Here is a 12,192-nt window from a genome sequence, read left to right as displayed (position 1 = left end):
TAAAACCGTAAAACACTGTGCTAAGACATTATGATTGTTTTTGGATTATTCCTATAAACAAGTCCGCCTTCCTTATTCCTAAAACATAGGAATAATACTGAAATTCCCTCGTGCTCTGTGGCTGCATGAATCGTGCAATAGCTTGATAATTCTCAGGCTAAAGGGCTGCTCAGATATGGAAAACAACTGTTTCTAATCACCATCCCCCCTTCCTTAGATTCCCGCCACTGTGCTTTTCTATACTTGTGCAGTAGGTCTTGCTGTTTTCCAGAGCTGACAGCAACCTTAAAGCAGGTAGTGGCGGGAAGTTTTAAAATCGGCGGCCAGTTTCTTAGAATAAAGCATTGACTTTGTAACAAAGAGGTCTCCTCCACAAAACACTGTGGGGGCTGTAATTCTTGCATGCAAAACTTGGAGAAAATAGTCCAGAATCAGTGGAGAGGATAAGATAGGTACAACTGCATGGCAAACATAAGGCAAGAAAGCGAAATTGCATGAAGCTCCGCCTTCATTTGACCCACCCCCACATTTTTGGCTTTTACATTATCTAAAGCAGGTGGATTTCAAAATTACAAAGGTTTGCTTTTCGGAGATGCAATTTACACAAAAGGATGAAATTAACTATCAATTGTGTAAAAGTATGTCTTGTGCATGCACTTGCATCTTGGTGCACATTAGTAAAACAGCAGTATGTAGCATGGTTCCTAAGAAACAACACGTGTCTACTTGAGCAGGAACCCAGGAGAAAGTAATAAGCAATTATATTGAAATTTGTAATCCGCAGGCAGTATTTTCTGATTTATGTGTTTATATCAATGACCTTATTTCTGTGTGGTTTTCTCCTCTGTGTAGGCTGCAGGTCAAGGTGATATGAGGCAGGAGGTGAGTTTCTTTAGTCTTAGCATCTATTAGGAAAAACCACTCGTTTTATAAACTTGACATAAGCAGCTAAAAAATAGATGCTGGTTGGTATATTTGTACAATATGAGTACCAATATGGTATACTAGTGGGCTCTCTCAAAAATATATATCCGAATTTCAGAAGAGAGGACTTTTTAAAATTGCCATTCAGAATAAAAGAAAAGGCTTTTTCACTTTTTTAATAGAAATGATGGTAAGGAAATATTCTTGACATTAGAGATGTGCTAATATTTTATTTGGGTGTTTTGTGGGTTAGACTATCATTTGGTGTGTGTACTTTACAGGCTTACATGTTGCTTACCTTAGAAAGTTGAGGCTCTAAATGACTGTTCACATATGTGAAACATTTCTTAAAGTACTATATAGTTTTTGTTATTGCATTGAATATATATTGTTCTAACTCCTAGAGTATGCCATCTTCTATATGTCCTACAAAGTGAGAATCATCGTTGTGTGACAATTATATTAAAGAAACCTCTCAGTTTACCTTTATGGCCTTGTTAATCTAATGTTTTGGTCAATGCATATTATTAATTTTAATCTAATGCACAATAAAAATATACTGAGTGTGAAAAAAATGTATATATAATAAGTATTAAAAACTGCAAGCTTCTTCGAATTTAAGACCTTATTGCGCTTGTTCAGATGTGGAGAGAACTTCTTCCTTTTAAGCAAAATCATTGCTTTGTCATTTGGCAAGAAAAGACTATATTTTCATTTCTAAATGTGCTCCTTGTTACTAGCTACTGTGTTAATTTAGCCCAGCCGCTTAAGCTTAATTTGGGACTTTTTCCTTAGTATGTAAAGTGTTCAGAGGAGGGAAAAATCAAAACTTATATTTCTCTTGTATTTTCTAACCAAATTCACAATTGCTTCTTTAATGACAATATTTATATATTGTTACACCAAATATTTTGACCTCAATAAAAATAATTCTAGCTTTTTGTATCCATAATTCTCTTAACAGATTTTTGTTTTTAACTTATAGCCAAAGAGAAGATCTGCCAGGTTGTCTGCTGTAAGTAATCTTTTCAAAAAGCAGCCCATGTATTGTGAAATGTCATTTTAAAATTTAGGGAATCCTAAAATATTCAATACACGATTAATTTTTGAAGTTTTAAGAAAAACTTTCACACCAAGGAAATGCATTTTTTTTCCTAATGCTCATTTATTTTAATTCAGAGGTTGGATTTCATTTTTAGCGTTCTTTCTTCAAATATGATTTTTTTCCTTTTCTTTTCTTTTCCCACAACTTGAAGCAGATGCTTGTGCCCGTTACACCAGAGGTGAAACCCAAAAGAACATCAAGTTCAAGGGTAAATATTCAACTTAGAATACTGAAATAAATTTGCTTTTTTTTTCAAAAATAATTTTTGAAATGGCATACAGCTGATCATTTTACTTTGCTTATATTTTGTTCAGTTAGTAATATATTATATTCTATCATATGATACATGTAAACCCCTTGGGTGGGGATTATTTGTTCCTGTTTTGTGATTGTCCACAGTGTTTTGACATTTTCATTGGGTAGAGACAAAACAATTTCAGTTGGATAGGCCCATTAAATTTACATGCCTTTGCTATCATATAGTGACAGTACTGTTTCCCTGGGAAAACAACAGGTGAAAACAGTAGTAACCGCAAAGTTGTGCTTTGTAATAAAAGTAGTAACTAACATTTGATAATATTTTATAGTTGGCAAAGTATATAAGATTATATATAATTATATATATATAATATATATGTAACATGTATTTGCATATGTTAATTTTAAATGGACACAATTGATTTTGTATGGACTTATATACTCTGGTGTTGTGGCCAAAGGCATGTAGAAATAGATATAATCTCAATATTTAGTTTACTGCTAATTGCTTAATACATAAGAATATTGGTTGAATTCCTGAAATCATAAAAGGTTAAAGCTATGAGAAACATTAGAGAGCATCTAATCCTATCACTTTGTAGTTGAAGAAAGTATAAACTGTCATCATGTTCATAAATGAAATCCTTTATTAAAAAATATTGCTAAACTTAGGGCAATTGAAGTTTTAGTAATAATTGATATATTTAATGGTGACAAAAGAAAAGAAGGTTTATTTTTTTTCTTCATTTTACTTTTCAAGTCCACTATTATGTAAGGTTAAATATTCAACTTACTAGTTTTTAAAACAGTAAATACAGCGTATTTTCTTTTGAAAAGAAAAGTAAGGCGAGACGTGGTGGCTTACACCTGTAATCTGAGTACTCTGGAAGGTCGAGATGGGCAGATTGCTTGAACGTAGGAGTTTGAGACCAGCCTGGGCAACATAGCAAATCACCGTCACCACAGAAAATACAAAAATTAGCTGGGCGTGCCTGTAGTCCCAGCTGTTTGGGAGGCTGTTGTGGGAGGATTGCTTGAGCCTGGGAGGAGGAGGTTGCAGTGAGCAGAGATTGCCTCACTCCAGCCTGGGTGACAGAGGGAGTCCCTGTCTCAGGAAAAAAAAAAAAAAAAGAAAAGAAAAGAAAAATAGGGCTAGACTAAAACATATACTATGTAACCATAGACTTTACCCTCCTTGGCTCTGTTTCTCATGTGTTAAAAGAGTAATAACTTATATCTAAATTACAAATTACAGTTTCTAAAGCATTTTTTTCATGTGTTTTCTCATTTTCTCCTTGTAACATCCCTGTGAGGTGGGTGGTATTACTCTCTTTTTATATATGAAAATAACAGCCTCAAAGATACTTATGCCTTTGCTCAAGATCACATCACATAAGTGGCCGATCTAGAATTCAAACACAGGTTTTCTGGCCCCTCAATCCAGTGGTCTTTCTATTATATACACAGGTAGGCAAAAAATTTTCTTGGTAAAGTCGTCATGAATCAGGGCATTCCAAACTTGTAGACACAAAGATTGAAACACTTACATCACCATAAGTTCTTTTAAAAATATATCTAAATTGTTGTTCTCACTAACAGCATTTCTCTTAATTATTACCAATGGAGGCTTAACAGTCAACAAAACACTGTTCCTTATTAAGTAGACTTGACAGAAATAAACTGACCCTCTCTAGTCAGAGGGAATTAATTGATCAATCTAACTTGATGCCAGCAGTTTGTCCTTGGCAGCAACTAGTCAGCATTCTAACTGGTTACCTCTCATCTATATCACTCAACTTAAAAGAAAATTTATTTTGTTTATATCAAGGGAACATTGTTCATTTTTAATCCTGCTTTAGGCTTACAATGAAATTTACCATGAAGATATTATATGGTAATTTTGTTGATACCAGGTTTATATGTGATACTTTAAAGAATTTGCGTAAATTATTACAACAGCTGGTAAAATAATTGTGACCATTTAATCAACACAGCGGTTAAATTGTATATTTACTTTCATTGTTTTATATTGCTTGGCAGAAAATGAAGACAAAAAGTGATGTGATGGAAGAAAACATAGATAAAAGTGCCCAAGCAGTTGCTGAAACCAAGCAAGAAGCAGTTGTTGAAGAAGACTACAATGAAAATGCTAAAAATGGAGAAGCCAAAATTACAGAGGTATCTTCAAATGTTAACAGTTTTATCTATTTGAAAGTTTAACAATGGGTACAACTGAAAGAAATCCTATTTGCCTTTTAGTTTACAAGGTGGAAAAAATTAAGTGAGCAGTGGTTCTGTAGTATAATGGTATCTAAGAGGAAAATAAAATTAACTTAAAATATGAGAATTTAGAGGGACCAGTAGTGCGAGCAGTGGCTTAGCATTGCTGTTACTAGAACAATGCCAATGATTATGACTTAGTACTAACATAACGACCTTCTTATTAAATACAGGCCAATCTTTATTCCTTTTATCAGTACACAGGCTATTTGTAAATCCCTTTTCCAGAATTTATGATTCTTTTATTTCCTCTGCAGATGGCAAAGCAAATCATTATATAAATGTTTTTAATCTTATTTTGCATATTTAATGCATACAACATTTTTAGGTGCTGTAATAAAACACTGAAAATGGAATGTAGCCACCAAATCTATAAACCAAACATATGCAAATATGGAAAATCTTTTGTAAGTTATCTTATAATATCTGGTACAGTACTTTTCAAGTAATTTTTACATAAAAATATCATTATTGTAGAAACAAAATATGTTATTTTTCCAAGGACTATATTTTGTTTACATGCATAGTCCTCATTAAGAATTGCTGATATAGAATAAATATATTGTCATTCTTTAAGTATTTAATTTGTGCTTCTTCATATTTGAAATAAAAGTATTTATAAGTGTTTCTGTATTTATTGTTTCAAATATCTATTTGTAGATATTTCTGTGGACATATTTTAGTTAATCTCATTTCTTAGAATGTTTTCTCATAATGTGATATTTAGCAGGCTTCTTTCACAGGAAAATTACTTTCTTTAAATGAAGCATTAGTCTTTCTGTGAAATAGATATAATCCAGTGTAAATATTTAGGGGAAATGGTTCTAAATTTACAGACAGAGTCTTGTTTTTCTTTTCACTATGCATACAGGCACCAGCTTCTGAAAAAGAAATTGTGGAAGGAAAAGAAGAAAATATTGAAGATGCCACAGAAAAGGGAGGAGAAAAGAAAGAAGCAGTGGCAGCAGAAGTAAAAAACGAAAAAGAAGATCAGAAAGAAGATGAAGAAGATCAAAACGAAGAGAAAGGGGAAGCTGGAAAAGAAGACAAAGATGAAAAAGGGGAAGAAGATGGAAAAGAGGATAAAAATGGAAATGAGAAAGGAGAAGATGCAAAAGAGAAAGAAGATGGAAAAAAAGGTGAAGACGAAAAAGGAAATGGAGAAGATGGAAAAGAGAAAGGAGAAGATGAAAAAGAGGAAGAAGACAGAAAAGAAACAGGAGATGGAAAAGAGAATGAAGATGGAAAAGAGAAGGGAGATAAAAAAGAGGAGAAAGATGTAAAAGTCAAAGAAGATGAAAAAGAGAGAGAAGATGGAAAAGAAGATGAAGGTGGAAATGAAGAAGAAGCTGGAAAAGAGAAAGAAGATTTAAAAGAAGAGGAAGAAGGAAAAGAGGAAGATGAGATCGAAGAAGATGGAAAAAAAGAGGAGCCGCAGAGTATTGCTTAAAACTGCCCTATGTAGTTTCATAATTTGGTAACATGTACCTTCATGTTGTAAAGTTAATAGAGATAAATATTTTTATCAAAAATTTTATAAACACAGCCTTTCTTTAGCATTGATTTAATTTCAGAACATCTTCATATTGATTATTAGCCATAAAGTTTCTAACATGAAACATTTATCTATAAATTTTGTGATTATAGTAGTGGAATATATAGAAAAAAATATGCTTTCAACTTTGCGAGTGAATTTCGTGTTGTGTAAGTTATGTGTCAAATCTTTGAATTTTAATTTTACTCTTTTATATATGTGATAATTTCATTAAGTGAGGGATCCCAAAAAAATAGTTTCATCCAACATTCTTGTTGTTCTGCAGGTTGCTTTTATAAAGAAGGTGAACTATTTTCATGTAATGTTAAGAGTTAAACTTATCTTTCCCAAATATAACTTTATTATTAGCTTGGGAAAAATGAAATTGTATTCCCATTTTTAAAATAAATACAAATGTTTATTTCAGAAGGGCAGTTTTGATTATATGTGAATGCACAAATTTTACTGGATTTATCTTAATAAAAAGACTTTGATGATGATTGTGTTTTGTTATATCTTCAAAAATGTAGCTAGTGAAATATTGTGCTTAATTTTTTTCTATTGTGTTATTCATGAAAATATTTAATATTCACTGACATAAAATTAATATAACATAAAATTCACCATTTTAATTATAATAAAAATAATAAAGTATATAATTCAATGGTTGTCAGTATATTCACAATGTTGTGTCCACTGTTTAATTCCAGAGAATTTTTATCACCCAAATAAGAAACAAAGCACCAATTAGCAGTCTCTCTCCATTTTCGCCCAACTTATCCCCCACCCTCCATCCCTTGGCAACCACTAATCTGCCTTCTATCACCATGGATTTGCCTATTCTGAACATTTAATATAAATGGAATCACACAATACGTGTGTGGCCTTTGGTGTCTGCCTTCTTTAACTTAGCAAAACGTTTTCAGGTCAATCTCCATTGTAATTTGTATCATTACAGCAGGTCTCAATTTTGTTCAATGCTGTTTAGTTATAATTTTGATGAGAAAATAGATTCCCAGCTGGGGTCACTGTTTGTGGAGTTTGCAAGTTCTCACCATGTCTTCATGAGCTTTCTCCAGGTATTTCAGTTTCCTCGTACATCCCAAAGAAGTGCATTTTAGGTTAATTGGCATGCCTAAATGATCCCAGTATGAGTGTGTGTGTGTGCGTGTGTGTGTGTGTTTGTGTGAGTTCCCTGTGAGGAACTGGAGTCCTGTCTAGGAGGGGTTCCCGCCTTGCCTTCTGAGCTGCTGAAATAGGCTGCAGCGATCCGCTACTGTAAACTGGAATAAGCATGTAAATAATTATCTTGTTCTTATTGTTCTTAATTGTATGCATAGCTTATATTTATTTCAGTGTTCAATATTAGAAGTATTTTAGTCTTTAGAAGTTTGGTGATGCTGTGACCAGAAATATTTTGTAGGAACTTAACTCTTATCTATTTCAATTAGCCTGTTGGTAAAATTGGTTTCCTTATGTGTCGCTTAACTTAAAATTACAGTTTCTAAAAATCTGTCAATGATGTTAAGTGAGGACTTACTGTACTTTATTTCTTCTAATGCCTGAATAATATTCTGTTAATATACCACATTATGTTTGTTGATGGGCATTTGGGTTTTCTCCATGTTTTTTCAATTATAAATAATAATGCTGTGAACATTTATGTGCAAGTATTTTTTTGTGGATGTATGTTCTCATTTCTTCTGAGTATATATCTAGGAGTGAAGCTATTGGATCTTATAATAGTTCTATGCATAAATTTTTGAGGAACTTTTGGACTTTTCCAAAGTGGCTTCAGCATTTTATATTTCTACTGGAAATTTATGAGTGTTCTAATTTCTCCACGTCCTTGTTAACACTTATTGCATGTTTTTTATTATAGCCATTCTAGTAGGGTGATTTGGAGATGATGCAAATCATATGATCTTGATTTGTATTTCTCTAATGATGTTGAGCATCTTCTCATGTGCTGGTTGGCCATTTGTATATCTTCTTTGGAGAAATGTCTATGCAAATCATTTTCCATTATTTAATTGGGTTGTCTCTTTAGCATTGAGTTCTAAGATATGTATATCTTTTACATACAAGTCCCTTGTCAGATATATGATTTGCAATATTTTTCTCCCATTCTATGGTTTTTATTTTCTTGATAGTGTCCTTTGATACACAAATTTTAAATTTTTATGATCAATTCATTTTTTTTCTTTTATAGCTTATATCTTTGGTGGTATATCTAAGAATTTTGTCAAACCCCGGGTTACTAAGGTGTACACATACGTTTTCTTCTAAGAGTTGTATACTTTTTTCTCATACATTTAGGTCTTTGGTACATTTTGTGTTAATTTTTGTATATGAAGTGAAGTAGGGATCAATTTTCACTCATTTACATTTGGCTATCCATTTGCCCAAGTATCATTTATTGAAAAAAACTATTCTTTCCCCATTCAATGGCCTTGGCACCTGTGTCAAAGTCAATAAACCACAGATGTATGGGTTTATTTCTGGACCCTGAATTTTGCAACATTGACCTATGTCAATCTTTGTCAGTATAAAAATTTTGATTACTGTAGTATTATAGTAAGTTTGACATCAGAAGTGTCAGTTCTCCAACTTTGCTCATTACTTCGGGTCTCTTGCAATTCCACATAAATTTTAGGATTAGCTTGTCCATTTCTGCAAAAACAAGGCAGGGAGCAGTTGGTGTTTTGACTGGGGTTGCAATTAATATGCAGATCAATTTGGGGAATATTGCCATTTTAGCAATACTAACTCTTCCGATCCATGAACACAGTATGTGTTTCCATTTATTTAGGTTCTCTTTCATTTCTTGCAGCAATAATTTGTATTTTTTGGTGTACAAGACTCCCACCACTTCCTTGGTTAAATTTATTCCTATTAATATATGATGGTGTAAGTGAAATTCTTAATTTCCATTTTGAATCATTCATTGGGAGGGTATAGAAATGCAACTGATTTTTGTATACTAATCTTGTATTCTGCAATTTGGCTGAACTTGTTTATTAGCTGTAATAGGCATTTTGTGGAATTTTCAAGGTTTTCTATTTTACAATTATGACATCTGTGGAGATAGTTTTACTTCTTCCTGTCCAATTTTGATGACTTTATTTTTCTTGCCTAATTGTCCTGGCTTTAAAAAGACTTCACAATACTAAGAATAAAAAAGGAAATAAGCAAAATGCAAGAGGTCTAACTTTTGAAACACAGACCTCTGACTCTACTTTTTCCAGGGCTGGCAAGTCCTTTACCATTTTACACCCTCTCTCAAACTTTGTACAATGCTACAGTTATCAAAACCAACCCTAAATATCAGGATGAACTTCTAGGCACCTTGCTTGGATCCCCTGCTTCCTAGCCACATTGTGCAACCACAGAGAATGGATTCATATAACATTCAACAGAGAAACTAGTCTCTTAAACACCTTGATCCCATTCATTATCAATGCAAAATGAAAATAACGATCTTGGCTTCCTCTTTAGAAACATATTCCAGGTTTCTAGCAGAACTGTGGTAATGGTTATCTTCAGTTTTCATGTGAAAGCTTGCCTTCTACAGAAGGAAGGTAGTCAGCTTCCCTATGCAATGTTATTTTAACTACATGATAAAGCCCTTATATAGCAAGAACACTGTAATATACTAAAACAGGGTCATTTCTTCATACTATATTACAAAAGTAACCTTTCTTCCTCAGGTCTTATTTTGTTTCTTGATGTTTAATTGGATTCTACTTTCCCTTTACCATCCAAATATTGCCTCACACAGTTTCTCTCCTAAAAGCCTCAACAACTGCAAGATGTGGAGGGAAGAGTGGGGTAGGAGTGGTGGTAATTTATAAAAACAGTACACCATCACTGTAAGTGAAAGTGAATGTACATTACAAATCTACTGTAGCAGAATAGTCTTTACTAAAGTTGGAGAGAAATAGCCAATGGTACCAAAAAATCTATAAGGAGCACTACAGGGAAAAGTTGTTGAAAAACGACTTTTGGTGCCTCTTTAGTAATATGAGACATATTTTGTTAATTATCTCATTTGCAACATAAGTTTTCAGTAACATATAATGCTGACTTAGACAATAATTGATTTTCTGAGTATATGCTGCTGAAGTTTTAATCTAAAATTTTCTGGTGACACTATAAAGTACCCCTAAGCTTTATTTTGTCTGGTAGGGAGGCATTCCTCAGAGTCAACAGTTTTCTAATGGGAATAACCTTAGAAGTCATATTGTAATTAGATGCGAAAGTATGATTCTGTTTATCAATCATTTATTGTTGTTCCTTAAAAAAAGAACCATTAAATGTAATTCTTCTGGGGCATTTCTACTACATAAAAAAGGCCTGCTGTTAATGTTTCCTCCAATAATGTTTAAAATGTTCTATGCTGGTTATCATTAATCTTTGTTTTAAAAACCCATGTTTAATATGGCATGAAAAAAGAAGATATAGAGCAAGTGCATGTCAGAGCTGAAGTCTAATCTTATGAACCATAATATAATAGGCATTATTAATGACTTACTGAGATCACAAATAAATCTTGACATCATTTTTAAAAATCAGGTTTTGATAATCCTCAAACAGTAATTTATTGGTCCTAAAAAATTATTTTTTGAATATATTATTGCAGCAATTTTCTAAAATTTAAAAGCAGAACTGTTAGAACAAGTTGTTCAATGTATAAGAAACAGAGAAAAAGTACACCAAGTCAGCTCTGGTTTAGAGCCTCCTGTGCTATAATTAAATTAAATCTAAGCCAGGCAGTAGCCAAATTACTCGTGTGAGAATACTTTTGAAGAATACAGAGACATGATTGCCTCCACCTTGGTCACCTCAGGCTCCACCACCACTGCCTCAACTGCCTTGACCACCTCTCACCTACCCTGCCCAACCCATCCTGGCCTCCCTTCAACATCCTACAGGATAGCACACAGGAGATATATTTCCGCAGAATCTGGCGTTACATGTTCCTGTTCAGAAGTGAGTAGTCAGTGTAACTGGTATCCTCCAGAGGACTATTTACAAGAGAGAAGCTCCTCACATGGTTCTTTGTAAATACTTAGGAGAGGGCTTATCTAGATCATGTGTTATGTGGACTCCACAACAAAAGTCAATCTTTCCATAAATCACTCATTCTGGTTATGATTCTCTGGGTAACAGTAAGTTTACACCTTTGCTTTCTATGGATCTGCTATAAATGTTATAGCCTGCTTACGGGAGAATGCTGGTTATCTGAGAAACCATGTTGAGATGCATCATGGCAGCAGACACAGAAAGCAGAGAGGAGCAAAGCTGGGAACCAGCCTGTCTGGGCTCAACATGGAGCCAGGAGAGCCTCTCCAACATAAGAAAGGGTGAGTGAATGAGAACTCCCTGGGGGATTCACACTCTCCATGAGGACCTGTGAGCAGAAAGATTGCTTAACTCCTACTTGCCAGATAAGGTTCAGTACCAGCTTTTAGCCTAGCAGTCCTGCTTCTGCCTAAACTCAGCACAGGCACAGCAACCTGCTGTCCCAGGAAGCATTTGAATGGCTGGGCAAGATACCCCACCCACCACTGCCAATGGTAACACCACAGGCAGTGCCTGCTAGAGATTCCAGCCCAGTGGTCCGTCTTCTGTGTTAACTCAGCCAGAGGATGCAACCTCCTGTTGTCCCCAGAAACACCCAAATGGCAGGTTGGGTGAGCCCAACCTCTCCACTAGTAGTTGGATGGACAATGCCTGCTAGAGCTTCCAGCCCAGTGGTTTGCTTCTGTCTGAACTCAGCGAGTGGGCATAGCCTCTCATTAACCCAAGTAACATCCTGATGTCAGGATGGGTTTATTAGTTTGTTCTTGCACTACTATAAATAAACATCTGACACTGAGTAATTTATAAAGATAAGATGAGTAGTTGGCTTTTGGTTCTGCATTCTGCATGCTGTACAGGAAGCATGGTGGGATCTACTTCTGGGGAAGCCTCAGGAAACTTACAATCATGGCAGAAAGCAAAGGGGAAACAGGCACGTCTTACATGGCCAAGACAGGAGGAAGAGGAGAGAGGGTAGAGATGCCACACACTTTTAAACAACCAGATC

At 34.3% G+C, this 12,192-nt stretch overlaps 1 protein-coding gene across 8 annotated transcripts in view; it reads left to right on the top strand.

The window, feature by feature from the left end:
• The window catches only part of HMGN5 (high mobility group nucleosome binding domain 5), an 88,182-nt gene extending 81,417 nt beyond the window's left edge, over positions 1 to 6,765 (top strand). For 3 of the 8 annotated variants that reach the window (XM_002831847.6, XM_063721294.1, XM_054544777.2), the window contains 5 exons: positions 853 to 882; positions 1,910 to 1,939; positions 2,184 to 2,237; positions 4,328 to 4,465; positions 5,439 to 6,765. In XM_002831847.6, the coding sequence (XP_002831893.1) occupies positions 853 to 882; positions 1,910 to 1,939; positions 2,184 to 2,237; positions 4,328 to 4,465; positions 5,439 to 6,017 (831 nt within the window). In that variant the 3' untranslated portion in view covers positions 6,018 to 6,765. Of the gene's footprint in view, positions 1 to 852; positions 883 to 1,909; positions 1,940 to 2,180; positions 2,238 to 4,327; positions 4,466 to 5,438 lie in introns of all 8 variants that reach the window. The other 5 variants (XM_063721293.1, XM_054544776.2, XM_054544775.2 and 2 more) reach the window with 3 other exon arrangements.
• Positions 6,766 to 12,192: the final 5,427 nt, after the last annotated feature.

This window comes from Pongo abelii, chromosome X (genome assembly GCF_028885655.2).
Source record: "Pongo abelii isolate AG06213 chromosome X, NHGRI_mPonAbe1-v2.0_pri, whole genome shotgun sequence".
NCBI classification, from domain to species: domain Eukaryota; kingdom Metazoa; phylum Chordata; class Mammalia; order Primates; family Hominidae; genus Pongo; species Pongo abelii.
This window is presented reverse-complemented; position numbering and strand designations above follow the sequence as displayed.